The 25,634-nt window shown below is 44.8% G+C and overlaps 2 protein-coding genes across 4 annotated transcripts in view; both read right to left on the bottom strand.

Moving 5' to 3' along the window:
- The window catches only part of WDR41 (WD repeat domain 41), a 135,534-nt gene extending 127,591 nt beyond the window's left edge, over nt 1-7,943 (bottom strand). The window contains exons 1-3 of one of the 3 annotated variants that reach the window (XM_070571588.1): nt 7,156-7,319; nt 6,244-6,357; nt 3,803-3,924 (exon numbers count right to left, since the gene is read on the bottom strand). In XM_070571588.1, the coding sequence (XP_070427689.1) occupies nt 3,803-3,924; nt 6,244-6,256 (135 nt within the window). In that variant the 5' untranslated portion in view covers nt 6,257-6,357; nt 7,156-7,319. Of the gene's footprint in view, nt 1-3,802; nt 3,925-6,243; nt 6,358-7,155 lie in introns of all 3 variants that reach the window. The other 2 variants (XM_070571587.1, XM_070571590.1) reach the window with 2 other exon arrangements.
- Nucleotides 7,944-15,351: 7,408 nt separating this feature from the next.
- OTP (orthopedia homeobox) lies at nt 15,352-24,996 on the bottom strand. The gene is made up of 3 exons (XM_008532274.2): nt 24,846-24,996; nt 23,144-23,553; nt 15,352-17,347 (listed from the first exon to the last, which is right to left on the bottom strand). The coding sequence occupies exons 1-3, from the start codon at nt 24,880-24,882 to the stop codon at nt 16,817-16,819; spliced, it is 978 nt and encodes a 325-aa protein (XP_008530496.2). The 5' UTR covers nt 24,883-24,996; the 3' UTR covers nt 15,352-16,816.
- Nucleotides 24,997-25,634: the final 638 nt, after the last annotated feature.

The following is a 25,634-nucleotide window of genomic DNA, read 5'->3' as shown; positions in this document are numbered from 1 at the left end:
TCTCTAAAGAAGATATATGAAAGGCCAACAGGTAAATAAAAAGATGCTCAACATCACTAGTCATTAGGGAAACGCAAGTTAAAATCACAATGAGCTATCACTTCCTGCCTGTGAGAATGGCCATCATTGAAAAGACAAGCGATAACACAAGCTGGATGTGGGGAAAAGGGAATCCTTGTGCACTGTTGGCAGGACTGTAAATTGGTACAGCCACAATGGAAAATAGTATGGAAGACCCTCAAAAAAATTAAAAATAGAACTACATATGATCCAGCAATTCCACTTCTGGGAATATATCCAAAGAAAATGAAAACACTAACTCAAAAAGATATCTGCACCCCCATGTTCATAGCAGCATTATTGACAATAGTCAAGATATGGAAACAACCTAAGTGTCCACTGATGGATAAATGGATAAAGAAGCTGTAGTGTATATGTATATTCATACATAGATATGCACACTCAGAATAGAATATTATTCAGCCATAAACAAGGAAATCCTACCATTTGCAACAACATGGATGGACCTTGTAGGCATTATGCTAAGTGAAATATGTCAGACAGAGAAAGACAAAAACTGTATGATCTCACATATATGGGTAATCTAAAAAAACAAAAAGCCAGGGCCAGCCCTCTGGCATAGTGGTTAAGTCCGGTGCACTCTGCTTTGGTGGCCCAGGTTCACAGGTTCAGATCCTGGGTGCAGACCTACACCACTTGTCAAGCTATGCTGTGGTGGCTTCCAACATACAAAATACAGGAGGATTGGAACAGTTGTTAGCTCAGGGACAATCTTCCTCAAGCAAAAAAAATGAGGAAGATTGGCAACAGATGTTAACTCAGAGTGAATCTTCCTCACCAAAAAAACACACAAAAAAAACAAAAAACAAAAACCCAAACTCATAGAAAAGAGGTCAGGCTTGTGGGTACCAGAGGCGGAGGGTGGGGGCAGGGAAAACTGGAGGAAGGTGGTCAAAAGGTACAAACTTCTGGTTATAAGATAATTAAGTACTATTGATGTAATGTATAACGATGATTACAGCTAACACTGTTATATGATAAAAAAGTTGTTAAGAGGGTAAATCCTATGAGTTCTCATCACAAGGAAAACATTTTTTTCCTTTTCTCTTTCTTTTCTTTTTATTGTATCTGTATGAGAGCTGTTAGCCGAGCCTATATTGGTCATCATCTCACACTATATGTAAATCAAGGCATCGTGCTGTGCACCTTAAACTCAGAGAGTGATGCCTATCAATTACTTCTCAATAAAACTGGAAAAACATACAATAAGAAAAGTGGTTTAAAAATCCGCATTGAGCACTATGGGAAATAACTAGAGCATACATTACTTCTTCTGAAAATTGACAGTTAAAAGGCAAAAATGGAGTATTTATCCTGCCTTTTCTGTACAAAATGTATTTCAGGATAACCAAATAGCTCTGGTTGACAAAAAAAAAGTTCTTTACTAAAGAATTCCAGCTAATAAATATAGAAGAAATGAAGAAATTAGGAAATCACCGTTTTGCAAGTCCTGGTAGAATAACTGTTTCAGGCAATATTCATAAGTGGACGATCCATTAGATAAAATGGTGACGGGAATTGGACAATGGAGATCAGGCTGTCCCCACTGAACCCACTGGTCAATCACTGCATAACTGAAAGTAAGACAAGCAGACACTGTGTGCATCTGATAGGATCCAATAAGAAGCATATGGCACCACCTATGAAATATTTATGCACAAAAATGTTGGACCCAAATCTGATCAAGCTTCTACAAACTGCACTAATAAGATAGCCACTAGCTACATGTAGCTATTTAAATTTAGAAAGTGAAATTACAAATTCAGTTTCTCAATCGCAAGTGCTCAAAAGCCACATTAGACAGGACAGATACAGAACATTCCCATCAGTGTAGGAGTACAGTTGGGCGGTGCTGCTCTGGGGCTAAATTCCATTTACAAGAAATATGGACACAGAGGGGGATAAAAGAACAAATCGAACAACCCCAGAAACAGCAAGCAAACAAGGCCAGAACGTGGTACATTCTACAGAACAGCAAGTGGATGGCAGGGGGACAAGAGAGCAGGGGAAACTACTCCAGATTTTAAAAGACTTAAGATAGGAAATGTCCAGAAAAGAAAAATCTATACAAAAAGAAAGCAGATCCGTGGTTTCCTGGGGCTGGAGGTGAGAGCAGGGACTGGCTACAAATGGGCTGGAAGAAATCTTGGGGAGGTGTCGAAATTCTCTAAAACTGGATTATAATGATGGTTGTAAGTTTACTAAATATTATTGAATTATTTTAAAAAACTCATAATAGACAATTATAATATATGGACCCTGTTTGGACCTGATTCTAATAAGCTAACTCTAAAAAGACATTTTTGAGATAGTCAAAGAAATTTGATTATGGACTAGATGACACCAAAAAATTATTTTAAATTTTTTTGGGTGTAAATGGCATATTTGTTCATATTTTTAGAGATGGATGTTGAAATATGTGCAATCTCTGTGATATGCTATAATATACTAAAACAGAGAAAAAGATGGAAAAAAGAATGAATGAAGCAAATGAATAAAAATATTAATTATTAAATCTAGGTGATGGTCATATTGGGAGTTCATTGTACTATTTTCCGTACATTTATATATGCTTGAAATTTTTTACAATTTAAAAAAATTAATGGCTACAATAATACCCTCTTACAGTCAATGCTATAAACCAAGTCAATGATGAGTTTATGATCGCCCAAAATTGCCAGACTAAGATACCAGGTTGTCATTTTAAGTAAATTTCCGTATTTAAAATTATTTAAAGTCACCATAGTAAAAACCAATTGGTTACCTTTAAGTCACCATTTGAAACTTCAAAATATTTTATAAACCCACTCTGTTTTTGGAGGGGTTTTTTTTGGGGGGGGCAGATTGTAGGGGGAGGAAGTGTATATATACATTTTTTTTCCCTACCAGCTTAATTGAGTCTCTGCTCATTACATACTCGATAATGCCCAGGTTGAGAAATAAATCCATCGGTATTCTCAGTCACTAGCCTGTGATCCTGTGATAAATATGCCTGGCACCAGTGCAATGTATTCAAGACTTTTCAACGGCTTTTCCTTTGTGCACATCTGCAGGCTTCCTACGTACATCTGCATAAAGAACCCACAACCATGACCTGCGTTATAATTAATATAACAGCACATCTGACCAAGTCCATAGGGTTTTGATGTATAACCATTTTTGAGATCTGCAGGGAACTGAGGATGCCCTGGGGAGAAAGGACGGCTAATTTCAGATCAGGTATGGAACAAGCTGCAAGTGGAAAAACAGTTGTTTTCCTGAAACAGCTATGACATAGCTGGAGGAAACTCTTAGTGTGTGTGTATGTGTGTGTGTATCATATATATACACACGTCTGCTTCAAATCATAGTTGCTCTCCTCCTGCACTCCTTATCATATCCTTCATATACTCACTGTAAATGACCAAGGCATGGCCCTAAATTTACATATGGATCCAATTCAAAACCTTATATAAAAAGCCTTCTTTGGTTACCACTGAGAGAGAAAATCATTGAAGCATGATTTGAGTAGTGGTGTACAGCAAGCACAGAAATGTTAGACCTGAACTGCACGTCCCTCTCCCTCCACACTCTTGGGAGTTAAGACCTTCTTTCTCAGGTCCTCCTAACCCTCAACTAAAAAAATTTTACTTTGGAATCTAGATAGCAATCCCATGGCTAGGTGAGTTCTTACTTACACGGATTTCTCCCCAGCCCTCAGGGGTACTCGCTGTCCACTTACGTTGTTCGGTTCCAGCTCCAGCAGCGGGAGACGTCTCATGGAGTTCAGCAAGGAGCAGAGCACCCTGATTCCCTCTCTCTCCGGCCCGGAATGCCACAAGTCAGCACTGTCCAAGAAAACTTCTGTAATGATACCCAACGAGCAGCCACTGGTCACCTGCGGTTTTCTTAGCACTTACAATGTGGCTATAGCGACTGAGGAACTAAATTTTTACTTGTATTTAACTTAAATAGCCACATGTAGCTAGTGGTTACCATACTGGACAGTGTAGCTATAAGTGAAAGACTTTCGTTTTGTTTTCACTCGGGACACTTGTTATACACAAAAGATTCTTTAAAATAATTCCCTCTCGCTCCCTCATCTACACACACACTCACAGGCTCATACCTCAAATCTTAAGAGTGCTTAACTGGGAGATGGGGCAATGGAATCAGACATTCAAATACATTTTTGAATGTGTTTATATTTGACAATTTTTACAATAAACAGGTAACATTTATAATCAGAAAAAGCTAGAAACTAATACTATAGTCACTAAAACTATACATATGAAGACATACCCCAACATGGGAAATATTCAGAAGCAGAATACAAGATATTATGTATTTTTTGGTCAGAAATATTAAAAAATTAAACAGGCACATGTATACGGATTGGAAGGAACCATAAACCAATGAAAACCAGCAGGTAGAGGAAAGAATTTTAAGTGGATTTCATTCATGTTGAGTTGTATTAATGTTTGCGTATAAATAAAGCTTTAGAAAAATAAGAGTTAAGAGCAGTGAGATCTCAAGGACTGAGCATAGGAATAATCTCATAACATTCGAACGGTGGGAGCAAATGACTCTCCTCCATCGGGAGCAAATGACTCTCCTCCATCAGTAGCAACCTAAAGGACTGAGGACAAGGAGACTGAAAAACTCAAGCTGTGTGCTAGTGGTGGGATCGTGTAACTCCATCACTTAGAGAAAGAGGGCAAAGAGCTTGTAAATGAGGATAAGAGAGCTAACGGGGGTCGATGTTAATAATCACTTGGTGAAAGATTTAATATTGTTTCAGGGGCCAGCCTGGTAGAGTAGTGGTTAAGTTCGCACACTCCACTTCAGTGGGCCCGGGGTTCCCCAGTTCGGATCCTGGGCACAGACCTCCACACCACTCATCAAGCTACGCTGTGGTGGCATGCACATAGAACAACTAGAAGAACTCACGACTAGGATATACAACTATGTACTGGGGCTTTGGGGAGGAAAAAAAGAGGAAGATTGGCAATAGATGTTAGCTCAGGACCAATCTTCCTCACCAAAAAGCGTACCTAAAAAAAAAAAAAAGATTGTTTCAAGCCTGTTAGCGAAGAGGCCAGAAAGGTTCCACATTGCTTTCTAGGTGCATCCGATTCCTGAGATTAGCATCAATTACACTTAATTCACCTGGACAGCTTCAGCGACTGAAACCGTGGTTCTCAAACTTCACAGTGAGGGGCCTAAACTCCATCCCTGGAGTCTGAGAAATATCGATTTAGAAAAACCACCTGCTTTAAATGTCTGGGATAGGAAAAAGCATCAAGACCCCCTGATGCTTCACACGGATAAAATCTGTCTCCTATTTAATAAAGATGACTAAACAGGTTTTTTGATAACTTGGGAAACCCTAAGACCTCTGACCATAGCCCCTTATCTTCTCATAAATTTTAGGAAAGGAAGGGGAATAGAAAAGCTGTCTTTGAACATGCGAAGACCTGTCAAGTGACAAAGAGTGCAGGCTTGTTTCGTGGGACATCAAGAACAAGCAAGAAGGGGAATGGTTTCAGTTTGATATACGAATATTTTAAAAGAAATGGGACCCCATATAAGGTTGTGAGCTTCCTGTCTCTGGGATATGTCTAAGCTGATGCCAAATGAATATTTGGTCTATAATTTGTGTGAATAATTTAGTCAGCAATAACAAGGGTAGATGGCCAGTGACCAACCTTCCTGCCTGGAAACATCCTACCTAACACCTGGTGGAATTTACTACTGTTACAAAAGAGAACTCAAAGTTCATTTGAGAGTATTTTATTTTACATCTAACTGCTTCTGCACTTCATGACAATTAGATAAGCAGCTCACATCAACGTAATTTTTTACTTTCACACTGAAAATCATTTGACTCCTGTGTCACTTTTCTGGTACCAAAATCAAGATCAATGTTGTATTTTCTCCTCATTACCACCTCAGGATCATTTATTCAACAGATACTTTTTGCCGTCTAATAAGTGTCAAGTACCACACGTTCAGGCCAGGAAACAGCTAAACTAATCAATACACACAAGTTGAGAGACAAAAGCCCTGCATCTGATGCTCCCCAAACTCATTTCATTTCCTTACCCTATCCCTATGCTCAGACCAGACTTTCCTGTATCACACCCAACGAGACCTCGCCTTCCCTCCCCTCACCCCAATTACCTGAGGGGCGCATGGGCAACACGTCCAGCTGCTGCTTCTCCCCAGCCCTGACCCCAGCTCCAGGTGTCCTTGAGGCAGCAGAAATCTGGAGCCAGAAGGACGAGGACTGCCTGTCTAGAGGGAACAGGGTTACCACAGGGAAGGAAGAAGGAAACTCAGAGCAGGACATCACACAGTAAAAAGTGGACTTCTGAGCAGAGGAATAAAGAGAGCAAAGGAAAAGAGGTGGGTGTTTTTGCAGGGGTGGGAGGAGAGGACTACTTTGAAGCCAGGAGACAGAAACGGCCAAAGTGACTCTGGAGACCAGGGTTTCAGCGAGGAGAAGCCAACACTGCAGAAGGTGCTTCTGTGTGCTTAGAAGCTTTTAGGCAATCCATCTCCACAGCAATCTGTAAGATGTTGGTTACTCTGAAAAAGCTGACCTTTGATGATGGGATACTGAGGGAGGCAGGGAATAACAACTGGTACTTTTGTTATTTTTTTCTTACTGTGAAATACGTCCAACAAACAAAAGAGTATATATACCATTTGAAGAATAATTTAAAAACACCTGTGTTGCCATCTCCCAAATGAAGAATATTTTTCCTTATTCCTTTTTCTCCAACTCCTGGAGCATTCCTAAGCCAGTGAAGTAGATTTATCTGGGGGGCCAGTCTCAGCTGTGGTATAATTTCCTTAAATTGCAGACCGCTGTGTGCAAATGCTCTCTCTCCAATACCATTCTAACTTGCCTCCTAACGCTCACATGTTTTTAAAAGGATTAATAGAAAGACATCTTTCTACAGTAAAATTAGAGGATTTAAAGTGGATGAGTTAGTATATTGCTTTAAATCTAGTCAGCCAAAATGTAAATGATACCAACTAATTTCCTATTTTGAGTGGGGAAAATGATATGAAAGAGAAGGTCCTCACTCCAAAAATGCCAGGGGAGGGAAGAACGCTGAAGGCTCCCTCAAAATTCCACAGACTTCACCAGTTGCTCCTGGACTTGCACTATCTGCCTTCATCTACACGTAAGCAGAGGGGAGGAGCGGACACCTCGTGGCCTGTGTACGTGCACTCACCTGAATGTTCTTTCCATTCTCCCATGTGGTCATAAACACTTGGCATCGCCTTGGCAACTGAATAAATATGCTGACACTGCCCCACACTAGCTTCTAGGGAGCTGTCCAGCTGCCTTGCTAACTTTACACGAGGAACTGGTGCCATCTGAATCCAATCAATCCAACTGAACGTCACTGACTGCTTCCTACAGGAGAACAGGTCTACGTCGCCTCTCTCATCTCTCCTTTTCGGTTAAGTCCATGGGATAACCATGTTTTACCCCATGGCACTAATGATTTAAGGACAGGGATGATGATTTCTTCATGCAGCCATATTTGTCTACGGAAAGATAAATTCTTGCGTCGTCCAATCTTCCTCTCCTACTCTGGAATACAAATCCAGCGCCGCCCCAACCCCGTCCCTGGGTCCCATTACAAGGAGGCGAGGGATGCAGTCAGTGGCAGCAACTCTTCAGCACAGCAGTGATGTTCTCTGCTTATCTTTTCACCCTCTCAACACAGTGCTGACTTGACTCAGAATCAGATGCCCTTGTCTCAGGTGAAAGGACAATACCTTTAAAAGAAACAGATTAGACAAAGACCAGCCCAGGCCTCTGATTAACAGGTATTTTTTAACTGACTTGCACTGCACCAGTCAGCCTTATGGAGTTATAACATTATTATAAATGGTTAGCATTGGGAAAGAACTTCAGATATCGTGCGAGGAAATAGAAGCTTACGGCTGCTAAGTGACTGGACCAGGATCATACAGTCAGATAATGGGTGACCAAGGATTACAACTATGTTTTCCAAACCATGCTGCGTTTCTTCACGGTCCCCAGCTATAGCAGAGTAGGGGCAGGACAAGGATTGTCCTTCTGCAACTAAATGGAAACAGCCTGTCTCCCTGAGAAGCAGCAATCTCCTAACCTGTGCCCTCCGCCAGAATCTTAAGGTGCTGCTGTGGAGTTCTTCTGCCTAAGTACAAAATTCTCATCATAACTCTTCAAATCGGAGACGTCTCATGGCATACAACCAGTTCTCAGAGAAGCCACTAGGTTTAAGACGAAAATGAAGCTCTTAAGTCTTCCAATAGGGAAATCTGAGATAGCGGGTTTCCTGCAAGCATGCGCTCCTTCCTCTGTTGAGGAACAATCCAGTCACTGGAGTTTCTAAGAGTGGCAGATTAACTCTTCCAAGATACCAGGGCATCATTTACTAAATTACCTTTTTGAAGACACTACATGATACCCTCATTCTTTGGAAAAGGTAATTGGCCTCCCATGGGTGACTAGTTTACTCCGAGTGAGCACTGTGCTCACCATAGGATGAGGATGGTCTCTTTTTGTGGGAGTGAAAATATTATTTTGCTTGTTGTCAGGAATGATTTGTTTATTTTTCACCTTAATAATCATGTAAGCCTTTCAATATATGATATTTTAAAATTGGTAACTACTCCCCCAGACATGGTAACAGACCAATAGCAAGGGCAATAAGCTGGGAACTAACACCAACATATCTGACCTAAAATCAACTTAATAAACACCTGTTGAGCACCTACTATGTGCCAGAGTCTATGTCAGATATTGAGGGATTACGTTGCTACAATTCATCCATTTGGGGAATATCAGTGATACTGTAAAAACACTATATCAGATTATGAACGCCTATTAACGTGAGTAAGGCAGAAGGTCCACCATGGCTTGTTCTGGTCATTAGAGATCTGAATCCGGGCAACGGCTCCAAATTTAAGCAGATAGTAGAGAGTTTAGTAATGATATAAATAAACACACCAAACATAATTTATTGATCTGAAAATAAGACCCACAGGAAATGTCAAAAGAATTCCAATAGGGGCCATTTCCATGGCCGAGTGGTCAAGTTCGTGTGCTCTGCTTTCGTGGCCCAGGGTTTTGCCGATTCAGATCCTGGGTGCAGATCTAGCACCACTCATCAGGCCATGCTGAGGCAGCATCCTACATGCCACAACTAGAAGGACCTACAACTAGAATATACAACTATGGACTGGGGGGCTTTGGGGAAAAGAGGAAGGAAAAGAAAGATTGGCAACAGATGTTAGCTCAGGTGCCAATCTTAAAAAAAGAATAAATAAATTCCAATAAAGTGAAGAAGAAAATCCTAAATGTGACATTGCCATCCTGTAAGGCCTAGTTCCTTCAGGGAGCCTCGCCCAGGAATTCCATCCCCAATGATCTCCCGCTTCTTTGAAGTCCCACTGCATTTATGATAGGGATCAGAGTACTCAGCACTTAAACCATTAAAAACTGCCCTGTCTAGTTTTCTTTCTAGAATAAATTTGCCTTGCCTCCCCAATTATATGGTAGGCTCCTCAAGAACTTGGATAGCATCTATTTCTCTGGCACCCCTACCCCTGTGCCTTGCCAATAAGCACAAAAAAATAGTTGTTGACTTACATGTATAAAAAACATGTTAAGTAAGGGAAGTAAGGATGTTTACCACAGAGAAAATAAGATTGTGGCAGAGATATTCTCTACTCGCTGAATATCCATGTACTCTTCTACATTTGCCATCCCTCTTGCAATTAGGGGAAGTGGTGTAACTAGTTCTTGCCTGACTGGACCGTGAGCAGAAGTTTCTGGGCCAAAACATTAGAGCCAGTTCACAGCCTTCCAGCTCTCTCTTTTCCTTCCCCAAAGACAATGGAAACCCCATAATGAGACGGTCAAGCTGCAAAATGAAACAGCTTGGACCACGGAGTCACCCCACAAAGGGGAGCTGTCCTGGAGAATCTCTTCACTCACAGGGAAATTTTTGTGAGCAAGAAATAAACCTTAGTTGTGTTAAGCCAGAGACAGGAGGTTTATCTGGTCCCTTAGCGTAGCCTAGTAATATTGACTGATAAAAATATTAATAAAAGACTAAAAATAAAAATCATTTCAGTACTAACAGATGTGATGGAAAGTCCCTAATGAGGCAAGACTATAGAAGGAAGAACAGGAGGTGGACTAGGCTCGATAAAAGGAAGGACTTTCTGGCAGTCGGGCCAATAACAGAGATCTGTCTTGTGTTGAACCAGAATCTGCAAGTCCATTTGGCGAGAGACAAAAAAGGGACAACCGTGGTCAGAGAATGTGGATTAGGGGATTTCAAAGATCCCTTCAAATGCTAAGATTTTATGATTGACAGTGGATTTCTAATATGGGGAGGACAGAAAAATGAGAAATAGCTTGTCCTAGGTTGTGACTGTTTTAATACGATACAGAAGCAACATCAAAAGATCCTCCTAAAAATCTTACAGGGACAGAAGAAAGAAGTCTGAAGCACTGAGGGAACAAGGATCCTCCCCCTTGTGGATGGAGACAAACCATCCCCTCTCCATGTTCAGTGCCACCCCCCCCGAAAGTACTCCCAGAGCTAGAGCCCAAGTTTCTTGCCACCTTAGCCCAGAGCTCATGTCACAAGAAGACAACTCCATTGATAAAGATTCCTCACACGATAAAGAGCCTTTTCATTAGCACACTGGAACTATCTTGAATTAACCTCTGGACAGAGGGTAAAGTTCAGGAGGGAAGGAGTATTTCTAGACTCTTGAAACCATGTTTAATTTTAATGCAGCTAGCATGTCCCATCAAAAATGATCTGTTTTGTTTAAATTATAAGGGCTGGTGTTAAACTTCCAAGAAAGAGAAGTTAGTTTTCTTCCCTGAAAATATTTTAAGAATAAGAGCAACGTCTACATGTCACATACACGACGGTATTGCTGACAGATCTGGAGACCTGACTTAAAGAGTGATCTCTGCCACTTGCTAGGCATGTGACCTTGGGCCAGTGTCTTAGCCTCGTCGAATCTCAGTGTCTTCATCTGTAAGACAGGGATTGCACTATCTACTTCATAAAGGTGCCACGATGATGTACATGAGGTAATGTGCTCTGTAAACTGAAAAATGGGCTTCAAACATAAGGTACTGGAGGGAAAGTAATAAACACCCTCTGAAAACATTACTTCTGAAATCAGTGTTGGAGTACCTGAGAGGCAGACTAAGCATGTGATAATTAACAAAGGGCAGCAGAAAGAGTCACCAGTTCAGCTTCACCGAACTCACTAAGAACTTTGCACTTAGAAAATCTAGAAAGAACTTATTTTCAGTATATCTTTACAACTTAGTATTTTTATTTTTAATTTCATAAGAATTACACATAACGTTTTCAGTGTCAAGGGCTTCTAGTGTTCTTAATCTGACTTTTAGTTTACCCAAAACAGATTCAATAAGGACTGTGAACAAAAGCATATAAAGTCCTGTGACATTTCAACGAAAGATATAAAGAACATATATTACATGTCACATGGGTTAATTATATCTTTCCCAGTACTTATGAATTATTGCAACTCAAAACTGGGAGGGATTGTGGCAGCATGGGCAACTGCAACAAGTGTATCTCAGATCCAATGTGGCTTTAAAGATGGAACCTTAGATATATGGGATATTTGATCACATGGATGGAAGACGCAGCTTAACTGCACAAAATAACTCTGCCTGCTTAAAGACTAGTTATGACATCGTCAAAATCAAAAGAGGGCCCTCTGTGTAGCTCATGCCTGAAATTCCTTAAAAGCATTTTCTAGTAAGTCTTATAAATCCATGCCTTGTTTTGATAGAGCATGCATGAGGCAAAGCGAAAGGTATTGTCCTAGTTCTCTCTGTAATGACCACACGCTAAATAGGCCACTGCTCCTGGACCCAAAGCTCTGCACTGATGAGAGCGAGCAGAGAGCCAGGCGGGGGGTGTCCCCCCTTTGTTGCTGCTTTCATTTTTAAAATGAATCATAATTTCTGCATTGGATACGAAGATGGGTTTACAGCTATTAGCCGTCATATTAATAATTTAGAAAATACATGCCCAATCACTTGTGTTCTTTCAATTCCCTATGAACACAGCTGCAACCCACATTAGAAGCAAAGGGGAATGGATATTTTTCAGATGAGATATTTGGGCTGAATTATTAGGGTAGCCTGTACTACAAAATTACTAATAAACATTGCTTCTGGCTCAATTTAGTCTGAACTCAGTGAACCTAGCCAATGGTAACAAATCAAAAACTCCGAAATGCCTGATGAATGAATCTAACTAATCAAGGAACCCTGTAGGAAGTAGATGCCAGGATTAATGAGCCAGTAGTTCCACCATGCCATGCTGTTACTTCTTCACATAAATGCCCTTAGATGAGATTACCTTTATGTCATGAAAAGGAGAAAAGGAAGGTTACATTCTTTCAACTGACAGGTTAACTATTGCCATTACTAAAAGACACATCTTTGGGGTCTAAGTTTTTTCTCTACCGTAAAAATTAACATGTAAAGTCCACAACACAGATTAAAAACATTTTCATTTTCAAGGAAAGCAGACATTGAGGACATCAAACATAAACTGCCCCAAAGTTAGAATTTCCTCTGTATTCTCCGTTCACATCTACCTTGATTTACCAAAATTGCTCTGCATCCTATTTTGTATTCAGTGTCTAATATCATCTTTATCAGGTTGAATTTCTATATCCTGTTTCTTCCATCATCAACAAAAGGTAAACTAAGGGCAACATCATTCTCATGCCATCAGTTGTATGCCACGTAAGATGGTTAGTACCAATATTGAGGAGAAAATAAAGATACAAGGATGAATATGCGTATTCAAATAAATCAATCACATAGTCACATCGTAATAGACTTTGACTTTTTCTAGCTAGCATGTGGTGACAATATTCAATGCCAAACAGGCTACTCAGCAAAAAGTACAATTCATCAGAGGTAGGATACCTGGCATGTTGTACTTATCTACTTTGTGTTTTGATATTACTCATCATTATTGTCTTTATTCCCTTATTGAATGTAATTAGTTATTATTATAACTTTAACAGTTTTGAGTCAGAATTGCTGCTGACAAGGACTAAAAAATAATATGAAACATTATTCTGTTGCAGGTTTTTTTCCTCCCTCAAAATGCAGAAATCTTTCAGGCTTGTGATTGAGATTCTCATTCTCTTTTTATCTTTGCTAAACTGTCAACCTTAACAATTTAGGCAGGTTGCCTTCCCTTATGCTAATGGCATATATGACATTAAAATGTTCAGGATTCTTAATACAAAAATCTATTGCCATAGAAACAAATATTATTCTAGAGTCAGGTCAAGTGAAAAACTCTGTACACTTTCATTATAATATTGATAAATAACCTCTATATTATGAAATATAAGTATCTTTGAAAGCATCTATCACTTCAGTTGATTTGTAACTTCTCATCAGTGTTCTGAGTTGGCCCATTTTTTTTCAAATGAAAGATCCCATTTCCCTTGCCTTTGAGAAATACAATTTTTAAAGATTCCATTTAGCATCCTTTATTGCATTCCTACATCATAAAGTTATGCTTTATAGCAGCATAAAAAAGCTGTAAAATTAGCATCCTTGTAAACAAGCTTCCATGCTCACTGGTGAAGCAATCTGTGATTTGTACTGATCTCTTAAATATGACTTGAGATTATAGTAACCACGATTTCAAATTAAAAGTAAAAAAGACCAGTAACCTAAAACAAGGGTGAATATGATGAAATGTAAAAACAAGGAAAAGTGTGTTTCATCTACAGATATTTTAGAAGTTTAGTTATGCTGCTAAATTCTAGGTGAGTTCTACAATACAGAAACGTCCTATTTTTATATGAAAACCCAAATGAGCATGTTTTTATCTTCTTACTTTAATACTCTAACGTTACCTCAAAAATATCCTCTTAGAAAATGTAGAAATGAGATTCTGTGAACCCACCCACCAATTTTACGTCTAATTAAAATTCCTAAGGTAATGTGAACATCTGAGTTTTCTTCCTCATAGAAAATCATGCCCTTTTGTCCTCACCTTTGAGGAGCTTCCATTGTGCTGAGTTGAGCAACAATTACATCAGTTCCTAAAATTCACATGTAGCCCAGCGGTAGGAGACTGTATTTTAGGACAAGGATGTTTTTAGGGTTTACGGCTGTGGCAACCAAATGAGAAATCTTCCCATGGGAAAGGGTTCGCTCTCAATGCCTGTAATAACCATTAAATTTCAAACCACTGGACTGATTTTGGTTGGTTTTCCAAAGGAAGACTGTGTATCGATTCGCCTCCAAGTTTCAAACATACCCACAACCTTCCGGCTCGGACGAGGGAAAAACCGCAGTTTCCACCGCTGGTTAGTTTGGGGAGGTCCCCCGAGCACGTGGCTAAATTCGAGGTTGGCCGGCACCAAGAACCGACCCAGAGAAAACCGGGGCTGCCGGCGGAGGAAGGCCGGGCGGCGGCACGACCCGCACAGCTCGTCCCGGACGCGCTCCCTCCCCCACCTGGGAGCTCCCGAGGCCGAGCCTAGATCTCCACACCAGGGCCGGTCGCCTCTTCGGAGCGCACGAGGCCTAGGCCCAGGGAGGACAGAGCCCGGGCCCCCACGTCCACCGCGGCCTGGGCCAGATGCGGCTCCGGGCCCCACGCCGCCCTCCCGGCCGCCCGCCCTCCTGCCCACAGCGGCCCCAGCACACGCACGCAGCCCGCCGACGGCCGCCCTCCGCTCCTCCGTCGGAGCGAAACGGTCCGCCGCCCGAGCAACTCAGCAACCCTGAGGCCCCGCGTGCGGCGCCGCCAGCCGCGCCACCAGGCCCGCCTCGGGCGCCCCAGCCCAGGGCGGCCCCAAGCCTCGCGAGGCCTCGAGCTCGCGGGAGGCCCGCTCCGCCCGGCCTTTTCACTTCCGGCCTGCGGGCCGCGCGACGGGCGGCCGGGTGTCCGCTGCCGGCGCCGTGTGGGGAGCGCGGCCTGGGCCGCGGGGCACCTCGGAAAGCGAACCCAAGCCCGCTGAAGGGCGGACGGTCCCAACGCGGGGTCCCGCCCGCGGAGCGCGCCTTGAGAACCTCCAGGGCCAGCTCTCTTCCCCTCCCCCCACGAGACCTCCCCCGCCATTCAAAGTCACACCAAACCCATCATTCTCCATATCACATACTGAAAATGATTTTATTTTATCCATTTACATTTAACTCGATATAAACTTGTCCGGAAAAGTCAAATAATATGCTTTATATTAGCTCAAACATTTATTAAGAAAACCAAATTCCATAAATAAGCACAGACAATAAGTTAAAACATATCACAAATTGACCAGTATGTAACAAGAATGCTTTATCTACACAAAACATCCTATTTCACATGTTTGTTCATTCTTCGAAAGCGCTTCTGTTCTCTGGGTTTGGATTTGACCAGCACATGCAGAAAGAGCTGATTGTGTTTCTCTGTACAAAGTTGCAGGGTTGTAGATGTCCGCGTGCACCCACGGCGCGGCCGGCAGGGGCCAGGGCGGTGGCCGAGGGGCACGAGGGACGACAGGACGACCACAGAACAACCAAGGGCACAGAGCAGCGAGGAGAGAGAAACGGAAAAGGAAGCAAACAAACCCCAGTCCTGAAGGATCCAGAAAAGAGATGTGGCTTTTGCTTCTACAAAAGGAAAATTTTCTGACATGTTTATTTTATTCTTCCTTATAAAGACTTATCAAAATGGGTAAGATCACCTCTTTTTCATCACATGACTGCTTTAGTCTACTCCAGCCACCCGATCCACTGGCATGTTCCTCCTGAGAAGGCTTCCGTTCAATACCCTCACACATTGTGCTTAAGAAAATAAAAGTAAGAGAAAATAAAAGCGTTGTCTTGCAAGCCAATGGAGGGCTGCATGGATGAGGCTGGGTGGCCGGGCAAGGGTAGGCTGGTGGGAAAGGAAAGAAGAGAGGAGTTCGGAGAAAGAATACAAGGATTAATCAAATTATATCAGTTGGGCCCTCAGATGAGGCGGTTAATAGCAGATGCTTGTCCTCCTTTAAGACAAAAATCCCTAACATTGTGCTGTCCCTTGAACACGTCCGTGTGTGACCTAGGTGCACTGTGTATGTGTGCGCGCGCGTGTGTGTAGTGTCTGAGAGTGAGCGAGAGTGCGAGTGTGTGTGTTTCTGCCCACAAACCAGTCCATTGGTGTCTGATTTCAGATCCTGAGTCGACTCCCTGGTAAGTAAAATGGCGGGAAGGATGCTTTTTGCAGGGCGCTGGAGGAGGGGCGTGAGGTCCGGGGAAGAAGGGACCGGAGGGGAGGCGGCGGGCGAGGGGTCGTAGGCGTCGCGTGGAAGGTGCGGGTGGGAAGGCGCGAGCACGACGAGCGCGAGCCGGGAGGCCGGGGTCGCGGGAGAGGGGGGGCGAGGCTTCGGAGACGGGCCGAGGGAGGAGCGCGGCGAGACCGGGAGAGGGGCTTTGGGCGGGGGCAGGGGGCCTGGGCGAGCGAAATCAGGCGGAGGGGAGGCCTCGCGGGCTGGGGCCGGGGGAGAGCCCGAGCGAGTGGAGGAGCGAGGAGAGGACAAAACGAGCCGTGGCGGAGGCAGAGGCGGAGGCGGGGTCGGGACCGGGCAGGGCCCGGGCAGGGAGCGGGGTCCCGAGCGCGCGCCGCTAGGCCTGGGGGGGCCCGGGGACGGCGCCGGGGGCGGCGCGGCGGCATTAAGTGAAGCTCATGGAGACTGTGTGCTCTAGCGCCTTGCGGCGGAGGGAGGCGATGCTCGTGCCCCGCCACACGTCGCTGCTGTCCGGGGAGCTGCAGAGCTGGGGCGAGCCGGAGACGTTGCTGGGGCCGGGGAGGGAGGCGGGCACCATGCCGGGGAAGGCGGGCTGGTAGAGGTGCGACTGCAGCCCCGCGCCGTTGGAGCCCGCCAGGCTGTTGGACAGGCCCATGGAGTTGGGCGGCGGCCCGGCCGCCAGGCTGCACTGGGACAGCGACTGCGCCATGGCTTGCTGCCGGCCCAGCGCCGGCGGCAGCGGCAGCTGGGACACGCCCGGCATGGCGGCCGCCGCCCAGCGGGTGTCGTTGGCGTGGAAAGAGCACAGGCTGTCGCCCATGGCGGCGGCGGCGGCGGCGGCGGCCGACGGGAACTGAGGCAGGCCTGGCGTGGGCAGCAGCGTGCCCGGCGCGCGGAACACGTTGGTCGTCTTCTTGCGCTTCTTCCACTTGGCGCGCCGGTTCTGGAACCAGACCTGGAGCGGGCGGGGCGGGAGACAGACAGGGCGCTGTTAGCGGGCCGGCCGGCCAGGAGCGGCAGGGGCTTGAGCCGAGAGACCCGCGTCAGATACACCCCCTCAGCCCCAGGCCGAACAAGTGCCCTCGGTCCGACGCGCCCACATCCAGCCGGAGACCCTGGGTCTCCACCAGCTCGAGGCAACTGATGCCCCTTGCACCCACGAAGTGCCGACTCCCGGGGTCCTGAGTGATCGTGCCCCCCCAGAGCGCTTACACACAGTACGAGCATCCCACCCCGTGCAGTGTTCTCCACGCCCCTGCACGCTGGCACATTCCGTACGCTGCTTAGATGCACAGGTCTGCAGGCAGGCGCGTGTCAAGGCTGGACCCACAGGTGTACAAATGAAGATAAACATGTGTACCCATGTGGCTTAATAGTGTGCCTTATAACACTGATGGGGTATAGAATTTTCAGAAACGCTGGAAATTTGGAAATTGATGAAAGGCCATGGATGACATAGCCAGTTTCAAAATCGAAAGACAAAGGAAAACCCCTAACGCCACGGATGACAGAGCGGAGAGGTTAATACCCTGATCCGTGTGGGAAAGCGAGCGCCACTGAGCTACAGGCTTGTTTGGGTCGCCACCGTGACTTCTGATTCGCAGCGACTGCCACAAGTCTCCGCGCCTCCTTCTCAAACCCCTCTAAGGGCACCTTTATCTGGGCTGTGCAGATGTGCTGGAACCTGCTGCCGGAGCCCTGAGCCCCAGGGCCTTCAAGTCTATTCCTTTCAGGAAATTACTGAGGATGCCAAATAACAAGGCCTCCAATTGCCTCAGGTCCCTCCACTTCATCTATAAGCCAAAAGCAAATTTTCTGACCACTGCAAATTAAAGGAGGTCAAGTTTAAAGCTCACACTAGTTATGAATCAAATTTAACTTTGCTTCATAAATAGACATACCATAGACAAACCCAGATGTCTTTTTAAAGGAGATATGTTTGATAAAATACACTCCAAATGAAAATAAGCCTCCTACCCTTCTTTCTTAACAGTGACCCTGGAATTTCAGTCCTTACCAGACAAATATGCCTACGAATGTCAAATTCACTACCACAGGAGAAGGAAGGGTTCTTTCTGAAAGGTATCAAGTAAGTTGTCTGACCAACATAACCTCTCATCTCCCCATATTCGAATTTGATCTTTTTAAGTAATAATTAATAATGATAATTGCCAGCATGCCTATTTGACAGGCCTGCGGTTTAACATCTAGTCAGTTGGAGGTTTACCGTGCATAAATATAACTGGTGTGAGACAAAACTCAGGTGCTGAGTTTCCTCTTAGAATTTGGCCAACGTAATTTGACCACCATATTCGGCCAAAAGGTTATTCATCCGTTAATCTAAGCTATTTAGTGTTTATTCTGGAAGCTAAAGTGTCATGAGCCTGGATGTACCTGATCCGTTCTCGGTAAGCGAGCTATGCACAGCGGTGTGTGTGTTCACACCCGTGCAAGTGGAGACACATTCTACGCCTACCAGTGTGAACGGCATTGCGATCTAGAATTCTCGCCCTCCTTTGGGCCGGCCCTGGCCTTTCTGCCATGCCCGCCCCATCGCCCACCATTGTATCTTTCTCTGGTTTCTACCCCATTGCCCCATTTTCTGCCTACCCCAGTGTTCGGATTGGGTAAAGACGCCGGGTTCCCTCCCTGCTAAAGCCCCTTGAGCTGGTAGCGCAGCGGCTTAGTGAGGCAGCAGGGCCCTAGATGGTGGCTGGGATCAATGCGGCCGGCCGCGGATTGAGCTGTTAGCGGCCTCCGCCGGAGAATAACCGGCAGAACCCAAGGAAAGCACAGCGAGGAGTCGTGCGGCCACCGGTCGCTTTGCATTACCCACCCAAGGCTAGACTCTGGGGAGGGAGACCCGATGGATCCCTAGGTAAGGATGATGTCTGCGTCCAAACGACCTCCACCCCTCACACTCGCACCCGGATATATTTTGAAAGATATCTGTAAATTAAAGACCGGTTTCTAACACCCTGCAAGTATCAGTGAATCCTGAAATGTTTGAACGTTTGGGGCGGGCAGCGCGGGGGAGAAGGGTGGTGGACAAGAGCCGGGGAGTGGAGAGAGAAGCAGAAGAAAGAAAGGGGCGGGCGGGAGCGGGGGCGGGGGGGGGGGGTTGTCCCGTAGAATTTCAGTAGAAAACACGTCCTCAGAAAGGTTGCTGAATCTCAGGCACCGGCGGAAAAGAACAGCTGTTAAAGAACTAAATACAGGAATAATCGAAAAATCGTGCTCAATTATGTTTGAGGGTTAGTAGTCAAATGATGGCTACAAATTTTTTATGTTTCATGGCTTACTGGGGTTGGGAAAAAAATCTGCATGGGGTCTGAGCACCTCCGTTCCAAGCTATGATGCATATGTTTTTAAAATGTGAATGTTTCCACTTGAAAACTAGAGCATGACGGATTAAAATGCAGGCAAAACCTAAGGGAGATTTTGAGAATGCACAGATGACAACTCCAGGAAATATATTAACCGCAGCCACGGGCCAACTTTGTACTCAGTTTGAAATGCAGCTCTTCTCAGAAAATGCTTAATACAACAGTGAGAATCTAATGGAGGTTGGAATTTAAAAATCCACTTTCATGATATCTGCTGTTACAGTAATATAGACATACTGTAAATGTATTTTAAAATATATAGCCCATTTAATTCCCCACCTATAAATGGCTCAGGATAGAGAAAGAGAGGGAGAAAGAGAGAATATTACTTTTTTTCCCCTCGAAGCAAACGCTTTATGAAGATCTCATTGGAATCCAGCAAATGATTAATGTGAAGATTTGGGAGGAAATCTGGGGAGCTATATTAAAGCCTGGATCTCAGGTTCATTTCGATCAGCCAGCCGTGAACTCTGGGCCGAATTCATTACACTTTAATAGTGCTGGGAGAGGAAGAAAATGCAATTTCTCATTCCATTAGAAAACTAGAAAATACTCTCAGCTTGTCCCCCTATTAAGATGTGGCAGGTGACAGGGCCATTCTGGGGGACACGGTCAATGGAATTACAGCACATTATTTTTGTTCGTATAAAATATTGAAAGGCAAGCCTGACTGTGCAGAAGTTATTTCACTGATTTGGTTTTTATGTAAATAAAATATTGAAAGTTAATTAATCCGTGCTAGAGACTAATGATTATGCTTATTATATTGCATTTGATCGCGTAATTTGCATGATTCTCGCATTGCTGCTTAATAAGCCATTCCAGGTTATAAATAATTCTGAAATTGGTTTCTAATAATGGCATGCTATAAAAGGAATGGTTTTATTACACTAGCCAGAAAAGGGGAGCGATATCAGACATGGAATTGGCCTCCATGTGAGTAGAGGTGCTTTCATAAATACTTAAAAGGTATGATATATACCAGATATAGATAAAAATAAGTGTGTTGGATCATTTAGAGTAGAATCAAAAAACATCTTTTAAAACATACAATTGCAATAAATTAAATGTTTAGATCATTTTTAATCAGCACAGTGGCCCGTGTACTGAAAAGGATGTGTGGCAATCTGTTAACTATAAAGAAAACTATGAAGTACTCATCATATAAGAACATAAACCAATTACTATTTAATTTGAATTTGGTCAAGGAGCAATGGTACAGTGAATTGTGAACTAAATACATTTTCCATAAATTATTTTTGCATTACATTACATAATGTTAATCATTTTGAAATGTTAATTAAGAAGGTTATGTTGATCTGATTACTTTTTAAACTATGGAACATTATTTTAAAAAATATTGAAATTGCCATTCTATTAAATTGTTCCTATCAGCAGCCTCAAGCTATTATCTTTGGTTGAACATTATGCTAGAACAATTAAAGTGCTTTGTCTCTTTCTTCTTGATTATTCTTTTGTGTACTTTTAAAAAATATTGTTTCTATTACATAGTTTGTATTTTATTTCATTTACAACTTTTTCTATTAAAAGAATCACTACCATTAACCTTTGGAAGACCTAATAAAGTTTAATAGACCTCATTTTCTTTTTTCATAAAGTCGATTGTCCAATTATATTTTATTTGTGATTCTAAGTTCTATTTTAATTTAAACTAATTACCACTATGTCTAGGTTAAACAACAGCATTTTACTCTTTAAAACAAAAATTGTTAGGTAATATTTCTCTTGAGGGACAAAAATCAAATTTATGAATTTTGAGTCGACAAGATTTTGACAAGCCAATACTATCATTAGCAGTAATGGAAGTATTGAAATTGTATATTTCTGTTAAGGTTTGAACTCAACTTCGGATTTAAAAAGGGATACGAGGTAAAAAATTTTAAAGAGCATTAATAATGTATATCTGCACAATGCAATTAAAACTCTTCTGGTGCTTAATTCCAACGGCCCATGGTTCAGGGCTTCCAGAGTTCACTAAGGAAACCATTCAGACTTGTATTGAGTAAAAATGTTAATCTATCTTATACCCTGAATATTACTTTATTAATTTGACCACATTAGGTCCCCAATGACACTCGTTTGCTGACTACTTAGAACAGAAGCATAGGCTATTTTTCCAGATTAGACTACCTTTAAAATGCTGCATGGAGATAGAAATATTCAACACCTTGATTATAAACATCCTTGTCTCTTGCTTCTTAGATAAAATGTAAAATAAGTGAGGTCTTTAAACTTAATTTGTAAAAGCAGCTAGACCTGAGGTTGACATACAGAATAAGGGACAAAAAATATCACGTCCAAGATAGGCAAGGAAGATTTTCAGCACCCTGGATAGCTCAAGACTAAGCGCTCGTCTTGGTATTTCACCTCCAGGATCTGTCCATAAAATATTTGATATATTGTTTTCATTCTCTTAAAAAGCGAAAAAGATCTGAGATTCATTGGGCTTATACTTTTATTCCCCAATTTTCAGAAAAGTTATAGGTGTCTTTTTCTAAGTTATATATAATCTACAATTTGGAGGGTGGTCGGACAGAACAAGGGGTCAGTAATGATTTCGTCTACTACCTGTCAATCTTTCCTGCCCTAAATGTCCTTTCTTCACATCGGATATCTACAACAGAAAGCCTTCTCTTTTTTTCGACTTCCTTAGGGGAAAACCAGGGTTCATAGGCTGTAGGGGGATAGCTCCAGCCTCCCCCAGCGCATTGGTTGATCACCAAAGTTCAAACTCTTTGCCATCATCAAGGCTAGCAGTATTTTGCCTGAGAGCGGCGGGAGGGTGATATTTGGGAGAATAAAGCTACACCGTGAAACCCAGGTGTGGATCTTTTTTTTTTAAAAGGCTCCCATTACGCCTTATTTTCTCACTTTACATGTTTTCTGTATAATTGTTGCATTCCCCCGTTTATCCAGACTTTTAACACAAACTCATTATGGAGTAATGAAATACTTGTCAATAACGCGACTGGAGCGGAGGTGCCCGCCCGGCTTAGCCGCCTAGGAAACTCGGAGCGGAGGCCAGGATCCTGGAGGGAGGGAGACGCCAGGGTTCCCTTCTCAGGAAGAAGGAGGCGACGTAACAGTGGAACAACGCCGGCTTCTCTTTTGAGGAGTTTCTGCGGGGATGTGGCTAGACTGGCTGGAGATAGAGGCCCTGTCTGTCCTTTGGAGGATGGTGATCCGGGCCAGTTTCCGGGCAGAGGAGCTAACAGGACCCAGCAAGGCATAGGCAGCCGAAGCGCAGCCCAGAATCCCGGCAAGGGAAGGAAAGACCCCGCTTCCTTTGCCCAAATCACCCTGCCCTCTCCTTGTCTTCTGTCCTGGCGCCCAGCCCGACGTACCTGCACTCGGGACTCGGTCAGCCCGATACGCAGCGCTAGCTCCTCGCGCATGAAGATGTCAGGGTAGTGAGTCTTGGCGAAGCTCCTCTCCAATTCGTTGAGCTGCGCAGGAGTGAAGCGCGTCCGGTGGCGCTTCTGCTTCTGTTGGCCCTGCTGCTGGCCGGCTTGGCTGGGGTTCGGGCCGCCTTGGGGCCCCGGCTGTTTGTCCGGGTCCTTTGCACTTACCGCCAGCGAGGCCGGCGTAGAGCCCACTGTGGTGATGTCCTCCCCGGGCAGCAGAGTGGCTCCCTCGACTGGGTCGGAGTTGGGCGCTAGGTCCCCCGGATGGCCCCCGGGGTCGGAGCCCCCCACGCCCAGCCTACACTTCACCGCCTCCCGGTGGCCCAGAAGCTCGGCGGCATCTTTCATACCTGAGGAGGCAAGGGGATCGCGGTCACTACTTTCCTGGCGATGCCAGGAGGGACTGTCCTCCCGGCGGTGTCTTCCTTCAGCCCCATCCTTGGCTCCCTCCACACCCATGTTCGCCCTGTGGAGGAAGCTCCCGGGACACTCAGCTAGGTTCCCCAGGATTTGGACAGCCAGGCTGGAACACCATCCCCCGTCCCTCTCCCCTCTCTCCGCAGCCGGCGCCCGTAGCGCACAGCGCACGCTTTCGTCTCTCCTACAATGGAACACTCCCAGTGCCGGCAATGAAACACGCCGAGGAGTCCCCTTCACGAACCGTACCCCTGGCGCCCAGGAACCCGAGAGCATACTCTTGGACCAGAAAAAAAAAGAGAGCGAGAGAGGAGCAAAGAAAGAAAGAGAATTAAAGGATTCCTTGGTTGCTGCCTGACCTGCGCCGGGGGAGCCTGACTGACTGTGCCTCCGGCCCTCAGCGGTTCCCTCTCACGCTCCGAAGATGAATACGTCTCCAAGCCTTCCACCCCCCGAAATCAGCCCAAATCAGCTCCGCCTCCCCCTCGAATCAGAGAAAGTGTTTGGAAAATGGAGTCACATCCATCACCAAAGATTCCCAAACCGGAAACCCAGAGCCCAGCAGCCCAGAGAGCGTTAAGGAAACCCTACACAGGTAACAGTGAATCCAACTTGAGAGAATTCAACTCCTCTTTCCAGAGAAATGAAAGGCGCGTTCTCCCGGCCACAGGCGAGGCCGAGTCTTTCCAGGCGGGACGCCTATTAGGAAGAATTTGGCTTTTCTCCTTTCTCAATGAGCACTCGAAGCAGATCCGCTTCCATGGCAGCAGCTTCTCCTTCAGGACAGATTTTTACAAATTCCACCATACTTAGACGAGGAGGAGAGAAGGAGGTGGTGGGGAGAATGAAAGAGAGGGGAAAAAAGAGGAGAAAGAAATCCCAAATCAAAGCAAACAAGAGGGAGAAAGAAAGAAAGAAAAACACCTCCAAACAAATTATCACGGGATAGATCGCCTTTAAAAAAAAATAATAATAAGGGGGAGGAGGGAAATGCAAAAATAAGAAAACAAAAAGTAACATCATTTCCCACTCCTTTTCTGGATCTACATATTCCATAGATTTTTTTTTTGAAAAGACGATGTTAAATCAAATTAAACTTTAATGCAACACAATTACTTTTAAAGAAATTAGTCCATTTAGGGCGCATTAAGGTAAAATAAGGAACAAATTGACAATTTCCTGCCCCGGCTTCTCCTGGCCGCCGGGGCGAGAGGCGCGCACTCACCTAGCCTGGCGTCCAGGAGGTCGGCGTGAGACAGCATCGCGCACCGCTCCAGGGCGAAAGCTGTTCCCCCCCAAATTTTAGCGGCTTTAAGTTATTTAAAATAGATATAAGCTATAAGCTATACGATATAGATATATATAGATCACCTAAATGAAAGAAAATTCGGTTTGTGGTTAAAAAGGGGGCTTCTTGCATTATAATGTCCTTTAGAGAGACGGGGAGGTGCTTAACAGTTGAATGAACCCGTGAGCAGCTCGGCGAGGGGACCAATCAGGAGGGCAGCCTGCACATGTCAGCGCCCGGAGAGTCCCCCACTCCGCCCGCCCGCCCGCGCCCGCCCGGAGGAGGCGGCGGCCGCAGCCCTGGCGGCTCCAGCCCGAAGCAGCAGCGAAACCAGCGGCGGCCGCCGCGGCCTCGCCCTGGGCTTCTGGGCCCGACCCCCGTTAGTTCCTCCCTGCGGTTTTCTCAGGCACACCTTTCCTTCTCCTTGTCCCACCCTGCTGTCTCCACAGGCGCGGCTCTGTCTCTTTGAGCTAGCATCTTCTTGGGGCCGAGGCGGGGCAGAGGACAGAGCAGGGCATGACCCTCGCGTGACCCGAGAGTCGCCCCCGCCCGCGGGCTCTGGGCGACACTGGCCTGCCGCTGGCGCGGGCCTGCCGATCGGGAGCACAACAAGGGCACCCCGCAGCCTCCACACTGCTCCTAGACTTCGCTGCCGCCCAGTAGGCCTGCGCCTAGGGTGCAGACGCCCTGGCTGGGACCCCGGGCCTACCGAGTCCCAGTCCAGCG

Source organism: Equus przewalskii, chromosome 13, assembly GCF_037783145.1.
Source record: "Equus przewalskii isolate Varuska chromosome 13, EquPr2, whole genome shotgun sequence".
In the NCBI taxonomy this organism is placed as follows: Eukaryota; Metazoa; Chordata; class Mammalia; order Perissodactyla; family Equidae; genus Equus; species Equus przewalskii.
Note: the sequence above shows the minus strand (reverse complement) of the source record. Positions and strands in the feature narration are given on the sequence as shown.